General features: G+C 42.1%; 3 protein-coding genes and 1 long non-coding RNA gene across 5 annotated transcripts; 3 read left to right on the top strand and 1 right to left on the bottom strand.

Annotated features, from left to right (window-relative positions):
* The first annotated feature begins 1022 nt into the window (after positions 1-1022).
* ubtd1a (ubiquitin domain containing 1a) lies at positions 1023-5960 on the top strand. Of its 2 annotated transcripts, XM_061284646.1 has the most exons (5): positions 1023-1376; positions 1722-1808; positions 4002-4229; positions 4799-4984; positions 5055-5960. In XM_061284646.1, exons 1-5 carry the CDS (start codon positions 1325-1327, stop codon positions 5267-5269), a joined length of 768 nt encoding a protein of 255 aa, XP_061140630.1. In that variant the 5' UTR covers positions 1023-1324; the 3' UTR covers positions 5270-5960. The 2 variants fall into 2 exon arrangements, with proteins under 2 accessions (XP_061140630.1, XP_061140631.1); XM_061284647.1 differs by lacking the exons at positions 1023-1376; positions 1722-1808 and adding an exon at positions 2478-2856.
* On the bottom strand, positions 5063-7916 carry LOC133157955 (uncharacterized). The gene is made up of 3 exons (XR_009715109.1): positions 7533-7916; positions 6581-6771; positions 5063-5191 (listed from the first exon to the last, which is right to left on the bottom strand). It is a non-coding gene; the product is annotated as an uncharacterized LOC133157955 (long non-coding RNA).
* LOC133157953 (uncharacterized) lies at positions 6667-9314 on the top strand. The gene is made up of 8 exons (XM_061284645.1): positions 6667-6776; positions 7183-7328; positions 7434-7540; positions 7660-7790; positions 7874-8133; positions 8302-8390; positions 8445-8616; positions 8766-9314. The coding sequence occupies exons 1-8, from the start codon at positions 6719-6721 to the stop codon at positions 8910-8912; spliced, it is 1110 nt and encodes a 369-aa protein (XP_061140629.1). The 5' UTR covers positions 6667-6718; the 3' UTR covers positions 8913-9314.
* Positions 9315-9582: 268 nt separating this feature from the next.
* On the top strand, positions 9583-17965 carry rrp12 (ribosomal RNA processing 12 homolog). Its single transcript, XM_061284839.1, has 34 exons — positions 9583-9783; positions 10225-10454; positions 10526-10609; positions 10825-10901; positions 10977-11082; positions 11156-11272; positions 11380-11518; positions 11582-11709; positions 12084-12182; positions 12249-12340; positions 12416-12527; positions 12668-12768; positions 12846-12960; positions 13116-13258; positions 13364-13485; positions 13561-13625; positions 13725-13887; positions 13948-14102; positions 14186-14253; positions 14412-14505; positions 14593-14751; positions 14953-15033; positions 15104-15209; positions 15315-15422; positions 15570-15727; positions 15809-15900; positions 16131-16286; positions 16356-16525; positions 16683-16790; positions 16855-16901; positions 16992-17067; positions 17338-17405; positions 17492-17574; positions 17655-17965. The coding sequence occupies exons 1-34, from the start codon at positions 9645-9647 to the stop codon at positions 17755-17757; spliced, it is 3864 nt and encodes a 1287-aa protein (XP_061140823.1). The 5' UTR covers positions 9583-9644; the 3' UTR covers positions 17758-17965.
* The last annotated feature ends 182 nt before the right edge of the window (positions 17966-18147 follow it).

The following is an 18147-nucleotide window of genomic DNA, read 5'->3' as shown; positions in this document are numbered from 1 at the left end:
TTTCCGCATTTACGGCACACAGTCATTACCTGCTTCTTGTAGCTTGGTTTGTTCTTGTCCCAGCTGCGTGTTTGCACTCTTGCTCTATTTAACGCATCCACTGAGGCATCATGGACAACAGGTGACGCTCGCATCGCTTGTATTTGTGACTTGGCGAGTTCTGCTGATCTACATGTTTCCATTGCTCTGCGTAAAGTAAGTGCATTATCACGTAACAGTCTCTCTTTCAGATGGGTATCACTAATGCTGAACACCAATTTATCCCTTATCATGTCATCTTCATGTCTTCCAAACTCACAGTTCTTGCTCTTCTGACGTAGTTCTGTGATGAATCTGTCCACCGATATTCCTGATGACATTGTGTGTGACCAAAACTGATGGCGTTCAAAAACAACGTTCTTTTGTGGACTGCAGTAGCCTCTGAATGCTTCCAAAACTTCCTCCATCGTTGCTTCCTCCCCTTCTGGGGTAATGGCAAGTGTATTATACACTTCCAGCGCCTCTTCGCCGACAGTGTGGAGCAGGATGGCAATTTTAACCCCCTCATTTTTATCCACCGCGCCAGAAGCAACCATATAGAGCTGGAAACGCTGCTCCCACCTGCGCCAGTTTTCAGCGAGGTTCCCCGTGATTATCAGCGGAGACGGTGGCCTGAACTGCTCCATGTCGGCTGTGTTAGCTCCCGTTAGCTTGCCGCTTATCTTCGGTCAACACGTGTTGAATACTGTCCTTGACTTACTCCGTAACTCCGTCTTCTGACACCATGTTGTGGCTTTATGCTCTGATACACTGTTGTAGTGTTGTCACTAACCGTGGGTTGCTTACTGGTTGTTTCACCAATAATACACGGAGGCAAGGATGCAGTACAAGTCGATCTTTTACTGCCCGCTCAGTCAACATCTCCCCGACTCTCAATACAGACAGACCACACAGTCGAGCACCGAGTGCTCGATTCCAATCTACCACAGCCTCGACACAGTATTCTTAACCTACAAAGAACCTTGTGGGTTTTATTTTGAAAGACATGCTGCTTTTAAATCAGCTGACTTAACAGCGTCTGAAGAAATGATCTTGACAGCGCATGCTCGAACACTGATCGGGCTTTATTCTCTATCGATGCAAAATCTTGTACTCGTTTTGGACTAGTATTCTGTCCCACAGGATTCGGTTTAGAAATATTTGCCTTTTTTTTGCATTTTGCATTTTATTTTCTTGTCGATTTCCCCTATTTGCACATAATAAATGGGACTTCCCCGAAGGCTTCTGTAGCACAACCTGACCTTTTTGACATTTTGGTGGTCTCTTGAGAAAACTCGGAATTCGGATGTGGCAAGCTAACTGCAGACGAATGCAACATTTAGCGGATTGGATTTCAGGTGCGTAATTAATAACATGAACTAAAAAAAAAAAAAAACGTTGTCAATTTACGAATTAACAAATTGCATCTTATATGGGTTGCATCTATATATCATGTGATATTAACAAAAATCTACCTAAAATAGTGCAAAATATAAAAGATCGTGGCGTGTGTACCTGGTGCGTGCTTGGGTCAGCTGGCAGTACACGTGACGTAAACATGGCAGACCGATCAGAAACGCGCTGAGCTGTCACAATTCCCTCCCTGGATGCTTTTTCTTTTTTACACTATTGCACATTGTATTTTTGTTTTATTTGAATGGACAAACATAAACGTGATTTAGTGCACTTACATCTATCTGCAGGTAGCGTGATGGGGGGCTGCGTGGGGAGGAGTAGGAGCGACGGCCAAGGGAGTGTTCGGAGCTTGACCAGGAGCAAAAAACGTGGAGGTAAGCGATTATCCATATTTGTCTTAGGCGTCCAGTGGTTGGAGTAACATCGGAAAGAGCGATGATAAAGTGATTTGCACGTCTGCTTCACAGATCTGCTATTGTGGTTTGGAGGTTGGGATCAGGCATTATTGACCCCTTAAACATGCTTGTTAATTTCCAAAAGCAGTGAGATGATTTGTCTCGGGAAGGAGTTAAACGACTTGGTCTATTATAGGAAAATTCACACCTTTTAGATAGTTGGTATTAATATTCACAGGGTAAGCATAAACAACTGTGACCATTACATCCCTAGAAAAATGTTTCTTCTTTTATTATTATTATAATTTCTTATTAAAAACCACCTCTAATGGCTCTTCTTTCTCGTTATTTGGCATGTTGCGCCATTTTTTTATTTTTACCGGTGCTTGTGGGCTATTTCATTCATCTAAAAAGACATTAATGGGTTTCAGGCTTCAAATCCGTGCCGTGACTTACTGAAAAATCCCCAAATTGTCTTCACGTTCGAATGTGTCATTTCCTAATGCATTGTGGTGAAGATGGAGTCTGTCCTCAAAGCCTTTTTATTGTTCCTAACCTTACATGACTTCAAAGATTCCAAAGTTAGCGGTTGACAGTACACCTCTTAGCCTATCGAATGTCTGACTGTGTTTTATTGATAGGTTTGGCATGCTAGCGGTGGGCTTTTTTTTTTTTTAAATATATATCCTTTCTCCAAATAGAAGTGATAGGATTAGGCCTCATGTGCAGAGATGTGACTTGCTCTCGCCAACTCTTGTTCCATGAAAAGCAAGGAGAGGATATATATGGCCGGTTGTTAGAGTACATCTAAGTAGAGGTGGGTGGGGGTTTATTTCGAAGCACTTGAGTTACACGGTGGCGCAGATGGTCGACTAAACCAAACAGACCAACTTGTTGTCTATTTGACCGACACCTGCGGATGTAGCAGCGTTAACAACAAATAACAAAGCGGTTATGGGAGTCCCCAATTCCAGAGAGTACAACTACTACCATTCTCCAAATCCTCCTTTAAGGATACTGCTGAAAAGTAAGTCGAGATGAAGGATGGATTGACGCATGAAATTAGGTTACAATCGTGTGTTTATAAGATTATTCATTTCTTTCTGATTAATTCAAACTTAATGTTACATTTTTCTTGACACTAACAATGTTAATAGTTGCTGAGACAAACCTCTTCCACCTTGTTCACTTTTCTAGAAATGCTTAAAGATATTCTCACTAATGCTTATGCAGCAGATAAACAAACTTGCTACAATTTCATTTGTACTTGAAAGTTATTTGTATTTATGCTTTGATGTAGCATATTATTACTCTTCTGCAAATATAATGGAACAGAAAAGAATGAAAATCTCCTCTATACAGCGCGAACGGCGATCCGCACAAAACTATACAACTTTACATTTTACTGGTGCATTTTCCTAAATTTGCTATTAAGATGAATGCTTTATTCATGTAGGTAAATGGAGTCAAATTATAAAACACGATTGGCTGCTTTGCAATTTAACAAACGGGATGAAAAATATGGATTGCAATGAAATGGTTATCCCATTTTTATTTAATTTTCATGCTGCAAATAATAGAATAAGCCTTGCATTGCAATATCAGGTGGCCTTGCTGATATTGTTTATAAATCATTTGAGGCCATGCAGCACGTGCTAATGCTGACTGTCATTGGCCAAGACATGCTCCTCTGGCCAGCCAATGCCCTTTGAAGACAGCTAAATCCTGTTATGTGGCACCTGATTACCGCCTATAATCCTGCAGCGTCCACCCATGTGCGGCTCACATGTGTGTGTTACTGCTCACGCCACCAATCCACACTCGTGAGAATGAATCTCTTTAAATCCAACCCCTATGTGTGTGTGGGAGGGAATGAACTTTGTCTGCTGAAAAATGAAACACACAACTATGAGATCCTGTTTAGTCATTGAAATATATTGTCTTAGTTTGTACTTTACAATATAGTATATGGTCCTGTTTGTAATATAATATTGATTGTCAAAGTGGCATAAATAAATATATATGTATATATATTTTCAACTATTTATTTATTTATTATGTTTGAACAATTCATCAAAAAATATAACTTAAGATTTTTCTGTAAATTTTATATCATCATCATATATAATGAATTCATCACTTGTACTAACTGTGTCCTACATTTGTCTTTAGGACGTAACGAGCCTCTCAAGAAGGAACGTCCCAAGTGGAAGAGCGAATACCCGATGACCGAGGGTCAGCTCAGGAGCAAGCGGGATGAGTTTTGGGACACGGCTCCAGCTTTTGATGGACGCAAAGAGATATGGGATGCGCTCCGGGCGGCAGCCCTGGCCGCAGAGTGCAATGACCTGGAGCTAGCGCAGGCCATCGTAGACGGAGCCTGCATCACTCTGCCTCACGGTACGCACGCCTCATCCCACTCACATTTTTGAGCACAAGTGCATAGGTCTCTTGTCATGATTCTCAAAATGTCAAAGGGCAGGTTACAGATGGCCGCGTATCGCTTGTTCAGGGATTACACCACTAATAGTTATTACATAATAGTCCTGTGTGACCACTGCCACTGGATTGGTGTACACAGAGACATGCGGAAAAAACCCACTGGCATGTCAAGTATGTATTTATCTACACAGAAAAATCCTTAAGGGTTATAATCAATCAAAAAAAAATCATTATTTTCTATCCACTGTATATGGTCTACTTCCTTGCTCTAAATGGCAATTTTACAATTTTCCACAGAGGTCCAAATAATATTCAGATTCTGAGTCAGGTCACAACTGCTATTTTCTTGAGTGCCCTTGATTAACAAATAAAATGTTTCGTGCATTCTTGTTATGTAAAATCTTCCACAATTTTCAGGCTTATTCCAGTTGTTTAATGTCATTTTAAAAAAAAGTTTTAACACTTTCCTTGACATTAATTTTGGACGAAATATTTTGACTTGAGACGGTTGTTTCAAATCCACGCAGGCTCTCTCACAGAGAGTTACGACGAGCTGGGCAACCGTTACCAGCTTCCTGCGTACGCTTTGGTACCGCCAGTCAATCTCATCAATGAAACATGCAACGAGAGCAAAGTTTGTGAATCCACACAAAAGCAAGTGCAGCCTCCTCCATGCAGGCAAGAGTTCCAACTGCGTGTGCGACTGTCCTCAGGTAAGAAAAGAAAGGACAGAGAACAATATGGTCAAAAGCATGTTGCTATCTGACTTTTTTCGTTGTCTAGGCGAGGATGTGCGTCTGACTGCCAGCTTGGCCGACTCCATCGCCGAGCTGAAGAAGCAGCTGGAAGATCAGGAGGCCATCGATGTGTCCCGCCAAAGGTGGTTCTTCTCTGGGAAACTCCTCACGGACAAGACTCGTCTGCAGGATGCCAAAATACAAAAAGACTTTGTTGTCCAAGTCATTGTCAACATGAACCCTACACCTATAGCCGACTGAGAGGGGTGTAATAATTTAAAGAAAGAAAAAAAAAAAAGGGCGGAAAGTGAAAGCTGGAGAGCTTTATGCACTGGGAATTTCTGTACAATTTTCTATGAGAGTATTGTTTTTATAATGTTCCTTTTTGTATTTGTTCTCCCACTTTTTCCAAATATACTTAAAAAAAAATAAGCACTGAAACACTTTCAGGAGGAGCTGGCAACCATCGGCTTGTGAGCCATACTGCATAGAAAAGCCAAGAGCGAGCATTTCAACCCACAAATACTGAAACATAAACGCGGTAGCATTGTAATCTGTTTTACTACTTACTGTAAATGGCCCTCTAGAATTTTTCAAAAACTGAAACATCTTCTGATAGGTCAGAGGTTTCCCACCCCTGTGTTAGATGGAAAAATAGAAACCCAAAATGCACCTCCTTGTTTATATCACTATTTTTATTTCCAGCTTTCACCTCTATCTTTGTCTTGTGTATTGGTCTTTGTTGTCAGTGGCAAACTCGATAATGTTTGCCTGGGCATCCAAAAATAGAAAATACCGTCTTTTTTTTTTTCCATGTGAAATTTGAGAGGATAACTGGGAGACAGGGAAGATAAATGTAAATATTTGCATCTGTGTGTTGTGTGGTCGATTGACTTTGTGCTCAGTCATTGTCATTCCTTGGCTATTACAAATAAATACATCCACTATCTGACGAGTGGTTCTTGCTTAAATGAAACAATTACAAATTACGACTGGCATGTTTTTACAACTGCAAGAAGCTGCCAGAATCCAGGTTTTTAGGAAACTGCCTCAGAGCGTGCCGTCACCAGCTTGCTTTTATGTCAGCACACACACACACACACGTGTATCATGTTTATATTATTTATACATTCTTTTCTGTATGTCATTTATACTACGTATTAATATAGTATTTACATGTTTGAAACTATTATTTGATGTTCTAATGATAAAATATGCACTTATAAGGTTTAATATACACTTTTTGATACACAAAAATGTAAGAGGGTGACACTACTTTGCCGATTTTCACATGGTCTTGGAACCAATTATCAACTGTACTTGATCATTTCATTGCATTAGTTGCCAGTCATTTTGAGCTCTATTTTTCTTTCAACCTTTCAGCTGGCGAATGTGTTATTAGTGGAATTAGTGCATGTCTTCCTTTTTTCTGTCTGCTTTGTTGTGATGCGTTCAACAGACATCATTTCCAGATGAACGTTTTCTTTCCATCATAAAGCACTTGCTTAATGGAGGCTCTAAAATGTCATTGCACGTATACACAAAGCATTCAAAGCACAAAAAGAGCATCACTTCTTTGAGTCTTCTGTGACGCGGCATGTTTGTGGGACAGGAGGAGCTGGCAGTAGTCACACACCCCTGTGTTACCCTTCTCGTCAGTTGTGTGCTGCTGCTTTTTTGTTATCGTCTTGAGTAGGCGCCGGCCCGAACATGAGCCCGCCAGTTGCCGCAATGCTGCTATTCATTCCTGGCCTGTGTTGGACCTGCGGTTAGTAAAAAATATATATATATATATGTATACAATATATATATATATATATATATATATATATATATATTGTATACATATATATATATATATATATATATATATATATTTTGCACGCCCCACTTTTCAGTTTTTTATTTGTTAAAAAAGTTTAAATTATCCAATAAATTTCGTTCCACTTCACGATTGTGTCCCACTTGTTGATTCTTGACAAAAAAATAAAATTTTATATCTTTATGTTTGAAGCCTGAAATGTGGCGAAATGTTGAAAAAAAAATATATATATATATATATGCAGGAATGTAACAACCCACTCGACTTTGGAGTCATACTGCATGTGCAGCAAAAGAGGTCACATGCTGGATGTTGTCGTGACTGTTGTCATTGTTGTTTGGTGTTGTCGTAGAGCTCTACGAGTGTCCGACGGACTGGTGGAAGCACAGGAGCGGTTGTTACAGACTAAATTACGTCCGAAACACGTGGAGTAATGCTGAAGCGGCTTGCTTGTCAAGCGGAGGCCATCTGCTTAGCATTTGGGACAAAGCTGAGCTGGTGACTCCTCTTACGTACACACACACACAAGCACACGCACTCACACTGATCTAAACATACACTCTGCATCTTCTCTATCGTTATCTCTGTCTCTTCCTTTTGCAGTCGTGGCTGAAGTCACTCCATCTAAGGTTGCATTACTGGACGGGTATGTTCCGTATCAACAATACCAATGAATGGAATTGGACCGATCGAAGTACTTACCACCAAGAGTAAGTGTCCTTCTAGTCAGAAGAAAGCACGACAAAGCTTGTGATCTTCAACGGCCGCATCATTGAATTGGTCCTCCTGCTCACTTATTTGGCATCTTGAACTGCTTGTTTTGCTTCAGGGACTGGCGTGAAGTTGAGATACCCAAAAGGTGGAAAGGCCCGCAATGCGTTGCGCTAAAGGTTCCAACCAAAACGTTGACAGTCGTGTACTGTCAAGAACTCCTGGCATTCATTTGCAAGCTTACCTTGGGTTTGTCTACACTTTGTTGATTGTGGCTGCATGATTCGCAACTCAGGAATGTCTAAATGTGCACATGGATTGTGTCCCGGCAGACACATGTTTGTGTCCTCCTTGTTATGGTCCTGCTCCTCCTGCCATTCCAAAATCCACCACTACCTACTCTCCTCCTACTTGTCCTCCTTGTGCTTCCACTGCCCCTGGTCACACTACCCTTCCAACTGTATTGAAAACCACCGCCGTGCCGAAAACCATTTTGGCACCGGAGATCTGCAAAATATCAATCAATCAGTCCACATCGTGTGCCTCGAATGACTACACGTGCTCGTGCCTGCTCGGCGTGTTTCCCAACCCGGTAAGTTGTTTGCGCCGTGAATGCTTAAAGAGGAAACATCTAACATCAACTTGGCATTGGTGTTTTTTTTTCTTTCTTTTCGAAACATGCAACAAAAATGACAAAAGTCAACTTTATTGGGGATGTTGGGAAAAAAGTTGAGCTGCATGGATTTTCTCAATTGCACAGGATGGTGCATTCCAAGCTGAACTCAACGACGGTCTCGGTGTGAATCGCCGCATTGTCATCAGAGGACAAGCCGATTCCAAAGCAGAGAGGTAATATTTTCTTTCCGCACAAAGAAGGACGTTATTGCAACAGTGCATTCGCAGGCTCATTGTCAAGCTGCTTCTGGGCAAAGAAGACAACGTGACAGCACTTCAACTGAATTTCCACTATGGATACAAAACCATTGAGCTCAACTCCCGAGCGGACAACAAAACTGCTCAAAAGACCGTGAACCCTTCTCAACACCACAAGTTTGAACCCGGACACAACTTCAAGGTCATCAATCAAATTAATGTGAAGATCTGCACTTGTTTCCGCTTTGACCTGTCAGAAAATCCTAAATACTATATTCCCAGGGTTAACCTGGAGAAAATATTGACTAACTGAAGTATGCTTACTGACCCAGCTGTCTTGTCACCATCCAGATTGTCATTCGATTTGGCAACAACACTTTCAATATGACCTTGGATGACAATGTCCAGCTGGGCTTGGAACATCAATTTAAGGACCTGCAACGCATCAAGTGGCTGGAAGTGTGGCACGTGCTGCTGAGTTCCATCCAGCTGATGTGACCAAGTCCACTTTTGGATATCAGCAACAATTGTTTACATTCTAACTTTTTTTTTCTTTCACCACTCACTATTGCTACCTTCTGGTATATAACAGCTAAGGGGGGGTAATGCATTACTGTAATATATTACATTTAAGATGAAATATTCAATGAATTTCTGCATTGGTAGTCGTTGAACCCGATAATGTTACATTAAGACCACAACTCAGGTTTGATCACAAAGATTTATAACCAAGATTAATTTTTTTTAGGGTCGATTTAATAGAACGATACCGGATTGACCATATAGTTTGTGTGCGCTTTTATTTTGATTTTTTTTGAAAATATATGTAATTGCCACTTGCGAGTTTGGCTCAATGTAATTCTTTTGTTGTATGAAAATAAAGATATGACCGGAACTGGAGTTTTTGTTGCCAAGCGTTTGTAAATGAAAGTCCAAAGATGTTTTCTAAACAGGAGCTACTTTTATTTACAAATTCGATACGCTGTAACTCACTACATTAAAAGAATTGTCATAAAATGCATTATGATAATGGAAACACAGTTATGATATTAAAATTTACTTGCAAACGTCTGAATTTTTAAATTTGAAACACTACTGTTTTGAGCAGATATGTAAATTTTGAGCTCAACAGCGCACTCCGGGCAATTCAACAATGCTGACGTCATCAAATGCGCGACAGTGGACTACGGTGCTGCGTGTACGTACACAGCAGGCAGGGAAATCGTGAAAATGGTCAAATCGGGGAAACTTCGATCCGGGTCGGGCTCGAAACTCAAACGATGGAAGAAGGGACACAGCAGCGACTCCAACCCACAGACGAGTCGACATCGACATGCTGCTAAAAGTCGCTTTTTCAGCCGACCGTCCGGTAAAGATTTATTTTGCACGTGGTTTAGGGGCCGGGCTAATTTAGCTTCTTCTGGACAGTTAGCTTCAATCAAACTTTGTCATTTTATTTGAGTAGCTTTAAAAGTATTAATACTATTCCTCTCTATTATAATAATGCTTGAGTTGAAGCTTTGCTTTGTTTAATTCAAACTCCAACACTAATGCAGTGTGCAGGTTATATCAGTGTTTTGATCTAATCAGTGTATGACTGTAAAACAAATTTTGATGAAATCACAACAAATGTTTTTATCACATTCGTGCCCTTCTGATGGTAAATAGGGATACAGTATCATTGTCCATTTTATTTGCTGGGTTCATTGTCCTTGTGAAATATCTGCATATTTAGTAAGTGTAGTTATTTTTCATCATTTAATGTTTTACCTACGAAACAAATAATGTCATGCTGTTTTTTTCTTATCAGGACAAAGTGATCTGACTGTCGATGCGCTCAAGCTCCACAATGAGCTGCAGACGGGACCATTGGAAATCAAAACAGCGAGCCAGAAAGATGCGTTCATGGTGGATGAGCCGGATCAGGCAGTGTCTGAGAGGACATCAGGCACCTTCCTCAGCGGCCTCTCGGATTGCTCCAACCTGACTTTCAGGAAGGTGCAACGTTTCTGGGAATCCAACTCGGCCGCTCACAAAGAGGTAAGGAGAGAAGTGGATGTCTGCCATTCAAAAAATGTAATAGTAACCTGGTTTTTAAATGTGTCCTGCAGATCTGCGCTGTATTAGCAGCTGTAACAGAGGTGATTCGCAGTCAGGGAGGGAAGGAAACAGAAACGGAATATTTTGCTGCTTTGGTAAGTGTGTTTGCTGACTTTTCTGTATTGATACTTAAAAGGTCAACCAGGGTCCAAGCTGTCATGCATGGATCAATTAAAGTCCAATGTGTAACAACCAAAGATTTTATTAACTGTGCAGGCAATTTATTGAGTGTCACTTTAACATTTATTCAGGTTTGTTCTGTAATGCATTATTAAAACATGAATTTTTTTGTTCTTCTGTGTGTATGTAGATGACCACTCTGGAAGCAGTGGATTCAGAAGAGTCGCAGGCCGCAGTGGCGTATCTGCTCAACCTAACCATGAAAAGGTTTACCCTCACAGAAATGGATGCAATTATATCCGATTCTTCAAGCATGAAATGAATGCAATTGGCTGCTTTCAGGGTCCCTGCCCCAGTGCTTGTGTCCAAATTCTCGGATACCACCAAAGCTTTGATGGACATCATATCCCAGCAGGCCTCGTCTGAAAGGTCCTCGTCTCTCAGATGGGTGAATACTCTTTTTTTTCTCTTGATTGTTTCCAAGTACATCAGACCGACAGTCTGGTTGCTGTCCTCCTCAGATTTTATCGTGCTTGGCCACTCTGTTGAGGAAGCAGGACGTGACCGTGTGGACTTACCCGTCCACTCTTCAGGTGTACCACGGCTTGCTCAGCTTCACCGTGCACAGCAAACCCAAGGTCAGCTCGCTTGTTTCAATTTTTTGCTTGGAGGAGCTTAGCCCAGTTGAGTTTAGGCGATCGCCGGTCATTCTCTTCAATACGACATTTTGTATACCCCTGTGTAGGTACGTAAAGCGGCACAGCAAGGCGTGTGCGCCATCATCCGAGGGAGCGACTTCATGTTTGCGGAGAAAGCACCCGCTCATCACCCTGCTGCCGCGTCCACAGCCAAGTTTTGCATCAAGGAGATGGAGCAGGCGGGAGGTAGGCCACATATTCAATCTATCGGTCATGAAGTCATTGAACTTATGTTTCTCCTCTGTGTAGGAAGCAGAGAAGATACCACCACGCTTCACGTGCTGGGCCTCCTGAAGGAGCTGATGTCGTCGTTCCCTCTCGGGCCTGTCAAGTCGTGTTGTGAAATGTTGCTGCGAGTCATGACGCTCAGCCATGTGGTGAGAAGTTATTTAATATCCATCCCTGTAAAATGTCGCCTTCTGGAACAAGCAGCTAGCGGCTTGTTTGCTCTCAATACCGGAATCGATTGACACTATTGATAATCGAATGTGCTCAAAAACCAAGTCTTTCAAATTTCAACTTAAATCTTAATCTGTATTGTTCATCATTATGCAGGCAAAATTAAAATGCATGAAAAAGACTTCTCATATTTTGTTTTTCAAATGTAACCCTATTTCGCCCTATACCCTATTCCCTTCTCATGTTAACAGCTACATTTTCGTTTTTTTTATATTCTAGCTTGTTCATATATTTGATTTAATTTATAGTGATGTAACGTAATGACAGTTACTGTCGTGTTTTCTGTGTGAAGCTGGTGACCGCCAGTGCCATGCAGACCTTCCACAGACTCTTCAGCGGGAAGCCGAACGCCTCAACCCTGTCACCTGAACTCAACGCACAAATAATCACAGTAAGACTGTAGCATGTTAAAAAGCAAAATGCTGTCCTACCATTGAAGGATCATTTCTCTCCATAGGCTTTATATGACTACCTGCCTAGTGAGAATGACTTGCAACCTCTTTTGGCCTGGCTTGCCGTCATGGAGAAGGCGCACATCCACTTGGCATGGTAACGTGCACTTGGAGAATTATCACAGGAGTTTGTCTTCACGTTCCAAATAACTGAGTGGTTTTTTTTGTGTAGTTTGCAGAGTTCGCTGAGTCTGGGCCACATGCCTCGCCTCTTTTCGGCCGCCATGTCCTGCTTGTTGTCCCCTCACGTGCAGGTGGTGTCTGCGGCCGCCAGCATGCTCAAGGTAAAGCAATCCCCAGTAAAGGTTGAAAAAAAAAAAAAAAAAAAGTGCCACTCACTGTAAACAATGGCTTCGTCCTCAATGTATAAGACACTCGTGCTGCGTTCAAATGCTGTACCGGTCGGCTTATGTTCATGTTTCAGACGCTGCTTACCGAGTGCGTGGGTCCACGCATGGAGGAAATTGGAATGGTTTCTGCCACGGCCTCTACAGGAAACCCCTCCTATGTCTACAAAATGTTTCGGTAGCAGAGCTTTTGTCATTTTGAAACAATTTACAGGCGGTGTCACCGTGTCAATACGTGTGGTCTGTGTGTTTCAGTATTGTTGAGGAAGGCTTGTCCTATCGCTTTCATGCCTCCTGGCCTTTTGTTTTGCAAATACTTGGCTGCTTCTACAAAGTTGCGGGGAAAGAAGCGCACCCTGTCATGACCAAGGTACAGTGATACCTCTAAATATGATATGATGTAATGTAATTATAATATTCATAGTTATGATCTATATCTAAAATATATAGGTCTTCTTCAGAGAGTTAAAAAAAAAAATCAACATACATGAGAGCAATTTTATGAGATTTTCCCCATGCTTGTAGTCTTTGCAGTCACTTGCCGACCTTCGAGCAACTCCTCGGTTCCCGTACAGTGGCGAACTGGATCTGGCAGTAGGGGGCGCTGTTCAGAGCATGGGCCCTGAGACTGTGTTGAGAGTAGTGCCTCTAAACATTACTGGCTATGAGTAAGTGTCCAGTGTTTGCATTAAGTTCTAGTAATAATGTAATTGGGCTTGTTTGGCTGTAACTGGACCGTGTTTGTTTGTGCGTTTTTTTTTGGTGGTCAACAGTGACGACCTGGAGTTCCCGCGGAGCTGGCTTGTCCCGGTCATTCGCGATCATGTGAAGAACACTCGCCTGGGCTTCTTCACTTCTTATTTCCTTCCTTTGGCCTCCACGCTCAAGCAGAGATGTACATCTGAACATTTGTCACAAGCTCAATTTAAATGTGTCATTGGCTTATGCTTTGCTTCCCAATGTGTTGTAGCTGAAGAGTTGGAGCAAGCCGGTCAGAAACTGGAAGCCAAAGTCTATCAGATCTTACAGCTTCAGGTGCGTCCTTTGTGCTGTATTGAGCATCCAGCACAAATAAGATCTCCATACATACTCACAAAACAGCATGTTTGTTAATCACCGGATGGTGTCTTTCAGATTTGGACCATGCTGCCGGGTTTTTGCACATGCCCCGTGGACTTGGTGGATTCCTTTAAAAGTATCGCCCGCGTTCTTGGCGTGGCCATCAGCGAACGGCCCGACCTGAGGCTCATCGTCTGCCAAGCCCTGCGCATCCTCATCAATAAGAGCTGCACCACTGGTACAATGTTGTTTTGTGTGGAAAGTTGTTCCGTCTCTGAAGCACTCTCCGTGCCTGCAGAGGAGGAAAAAAACGAAGTGGGCCGCTTCTCCAAGAACTTCCTGCCCATCCTTTTCAACGTGTACAGCCAGAAGCCTGCCGAAGGAGAGCCTCGAGCCTACAGGATGGCCGTCTTTGAAACTCTCAAATTCTACTTGACAGTCACTGAATTGCAGGTGGGATTAAAAAAAAAAAAATCATGCACGTGCAGTTGTGTTTAAAGATACTCGTGCTAATCAAACTCGACACGGCCCCTTAGATGATCAACAGTTTTCTGGAAAAAGCCATCGAGAGATTGACTGATACAGAGAGCACAGAGTTTATCCGGTAAGTTTTTCTACTTCAGACCCTAACCTTAGTTTGAAAGCTATTTTGAAATGCCTCCCCTTAAGAAATGGAAACTATGAGAGAAGGCATTCAATTTCTCGAATGAATGACGATTTGAGATCAGATTTAAAATGATTTGTTCATCCACTACTTCTCAGGTTGTCAATGATGGACCTTGTGGTTGCCATGGCGCGCTTTTTGGATCAGCCAACAATGACAAAGATATTTGACCTCATCAAGCCATATTTCGAGGTTTGTGTGCGTGCGCATGCGCAGTCAAAAGCGCCGCAAGCTTCAAACATGTTTCCAGTTCTCTAAACCGTCAGTGTTCTCGCTCAGATGAAGAAACCGGGCATGCAGAAGAAGGCTTACCGCGTGCTGGAGGAGATGTGCGCGGGGGAGAGAGACGAGTGCAGGTCGTTTGTCGCGGCCAACATTGAGACTTTAAAGGTGGTCTTGCTGGAGAATCTGAAAAGTGCTTCATCGCCAGCAAAAAGAGTGAGTAAAGAGTACAAAATACACGAGTGAACATGTCTCGCGTTTGCTCGTTTTCATGCTATAAAATCAAATCTTGCTAACTGTATTGGCTCTAATAGTGTAGTGCTAAAATGGAGCTAAACAATCACAAGACCTGCTGGAATGATTATTCAATGAGTCGCTTTGTCGTGTTGTACAATTGTCCACTGTAATTGTTCTCAGCCGCGCCTGAAGTGTCTGATCCACATCATGAAAAGACTCGACAAAGAGCACAAAGACTTCATCACCTCGCTTCTGCCAGAGGTATCTCGACTTGCGCACGATGTCCAGCCATTGATCCCGAGCATTTATTCGAGGATGCTCTCTTCTTCAGGTGATCATATGCACCAAGGAAATGTCGGCGGGTGCTCGCCAGAGCGCGTACACCCTGCTGGTGGAAATAGGACACGCATTTGTGCGCTTCTGCGGGAACGCTAAAGGTAATCTCAATAAAGGGAAGTAATGATGATTATTATTGAATGAATGAATGAAGTTTGCACGATAGAACTCTCTTAAGCTTCAATTATTAACACTGTGTGTTTTAGAGGCCATCCAAGAGTATCTGCTGCTCATGTATGTGGGCCTCACGGGGTCCGTCACGATGCTCAGCTGCACCGTGTTGGCACTCACACGCCTGGTGTATGAGTATAAAGGTAAAGACCCTTGACATACAGTGGCTATTCAAACTCTACACATTTTATTTTTATATTTTATTTTTTATGAGCTGCCATTCCAACGTGAGTGTGTAGACTTACTATAGCCACGAGGAGTCAAAGTCAGATTGTTTTTATTTCTGTCAGACTTCATTGAGGCGTCCACCATGGAGCAGATTCTGCGCAACGTGTGCATACTGCTGGCTTCTCGCACCAGAGAAGTGGTCAAAGCGGCACTGAGCTTCATCAAGGTCATCCTTTTCATCCTGGAGCCCAAGACGTTGGCGTCGCACCTCACTGTCATGGTTGGTACACACTGTGAATATCACATCATGAAAAAGACTTCAGTTGGAGACTGGAGTTTCTAATATTTGATTTCCCGCCAGTTGGATGGCATTGGTAGTTTGACCAATGATGCGATGAGACACTTCAGAGCCAAACTCAAGAATATCTTGACCAAGTTCATCAGGAAGTTTGGGTAAGGCTTGGAGGAATCATTGTGTTTTCTCTGCATACATCTTCACTTAATGCAGGAAAATATTTCACATAAAGTGCATCTTAAATGTGATGTCTTCGTGTTACACCATCAAAAATACTCCTGGCCAATGCTATTACATTTCAAGCACAATCTCTTGCAAGTCCTTATAATCTATTTGGGTAGAGGGCTGTTATTGTTTTGAAGGCATCATTGTAGGTTGTTATGTTCAGGTTTGACTTGGTGAAGAGTATGCTACCTTTGGGATACTGCAAGGTTTTGGTCAACATTCGTAAAACGGAGGCTCGCAATAAGAGAAAGAAACACGCGGCGCCGCAACAGGAAGATTCAGACAGCGAAGAGGAGGCTCCCAAAGCCAACAGTAACAGGTACAACACCTCTTTGTCCACGCAGAGCGCTTCTTTCGACGTGACATCTTGTTGATTTTGTCTTTCCAGTATTGAGGACATCTTGGCGGGGTCAGACAGCGAGCCGTCAGAGGATGAAGGAAAGGCTGGGAGGAAGAGAAGTGGCGGGAAGCAGCAGAAGGGTCGGGCCTGGCTCAAAGAGGGAGAAGAGGATGACCCGCTCAACTTCTTGGACCCCAAAGTTTCCCAAAGAGTGCTTGGTAAAACAAATATTACAACATTTCTGCATTTAAAACAATGTTCTTGTAGGAATGCACCACTATCTTAACGGTTACACATAGCAACATACACTTTGCATAAACTTCCAAACACATGTATTCGTTACATTTTGACGATTGAATATTTTGCATCCGGCAGCCACCAACCCCGAAAAGAAGAAGAGTGCCAAAGCAGCGCACGACTTCAAGGTGACGCCAGACGGGCGGTTGATCATCAAAGAAGAGGATGGCGAAGATGACCAGACAGGTAGCTCTCACATCTATTTGTAAACAGTCGGAAATGTTCTAATAATTCATCACACTACTCGCAGATGATGCCGAGATGAAAGATATTCAAGAAGAAGCTGGAGTGAAGAGAGTGAGTGTTCTTAGTGATGATGAATTGCCAAAGTCCAACACAGTTGCCAATGGAGTCACTTTATTATTTATTTTCCTTTTTGGTTTTTAGAAAAAGGTACAAAAGGGGAACCTTCGAGATGACAACTATGATGATATGGACACAATGCCACATCTCAAGTATAAAGGTACACAATCATGTCGATGGCGCTGGAATAGGCTTAAGGTTAGGCAGGTTTAGTTTTGTTTTGTAACAACGGCATATGAAATGTAAGCAAGCAGTATGCTAGTGAAACAAACCAATATTTCTCCTTGTTTATTTATTTAAGGGAGGCAAGTTAGCAAAGTAATTTGTCCAATTTAGACGTTTCTTATATTTTATATGAAATATTCTTTTAAATAAATACCTGCTATTTGAATTGAGTGAATTAATAGAGTTTTTCCATGGTTTTACTCAGCTGGTGGTTCGGGCATCCACAGACCTTTGAGAGGCAGCAGAGACTTTGGGTCAGAGTACAAGTCAAAGGTGAAGACCTCAACATGCACAAAACACAAAGACAGCCTTAAAATGCAAATGTATACGTAAATGTGTTTGCGTGTCTTTTTTGACAGAAAGGAAAAGGGGATGTTAAGAAGACAGGCAAACCGGACCCTTACGCTTACATCCCTCTTCGGAAGGCCCAGCTCAATCGCAGGTATGAATGCTGTTTTCAAAATCCTATTTTTCTTGCAAGATGTTTGTCACATGATCTGTGCGTATTTTGTGGTCATACAGGAAGCGGGCGAAGCTACAGGGCCAGTTCAAGGGCATGGTAAGAGGTGCCCAGAAGGGGGCGCTGTCAGGGAGAAAAATGCAGAAGAGTAAGAGGAGAACTTGAAGATCATGGATGACTCTTCAATGATTTAAATGTGTAAGAGGACATCAGTTTGTTTTTGAACTGCCTCCAGGAATACTGATCCTTCTCTTCACATTGAGTGTATGTAGCCAAAGTAATATGTATTTCCTTTCTTGGTCACCTGAGAGCAGTGTTGGCTTGTAGGTGAGATCATGTGTGAATAAATCCCTTCCAACATTTAAACTTAAAATATGACTTTGAATACACTCCAAAATAATTACAAATCTCAGATTTTGCATTATGACTCCATAAATGTCATGAATGGATTATTAGTGTCCTGACAGCAGTTAAAAGCTAATTTGTTTAATGCAAGGAAAAGCACTGCAGTATTAAATAATACATGTCATAAACCGTCCCATGAGCATATTTCTG

The sequence above is a fragment of the Syngnathus typhle genome, linkage group LG8 (assembly GCF_033458585.1).
Source record: "Syngnathus typhle isolate RoL2023-S1 ecotype Sweden linkage group LG8, RoL_Styp_1.0, whole genome shotgun sequence".
In the NCBI taxonomy this organism is placed as follows: domain Eukaryota; kingdom Metazoa; phylum Chordata; class Actinopteri; order Syngnathiformes; family Syngnathidae; genus Syngnathus; species Syngnathus typhle.
The sequence above is the reverse complement of the archived record's forward strand: the minus strand, read 5'-3'. Positions and strand labels throughout refer to the sequence as shown.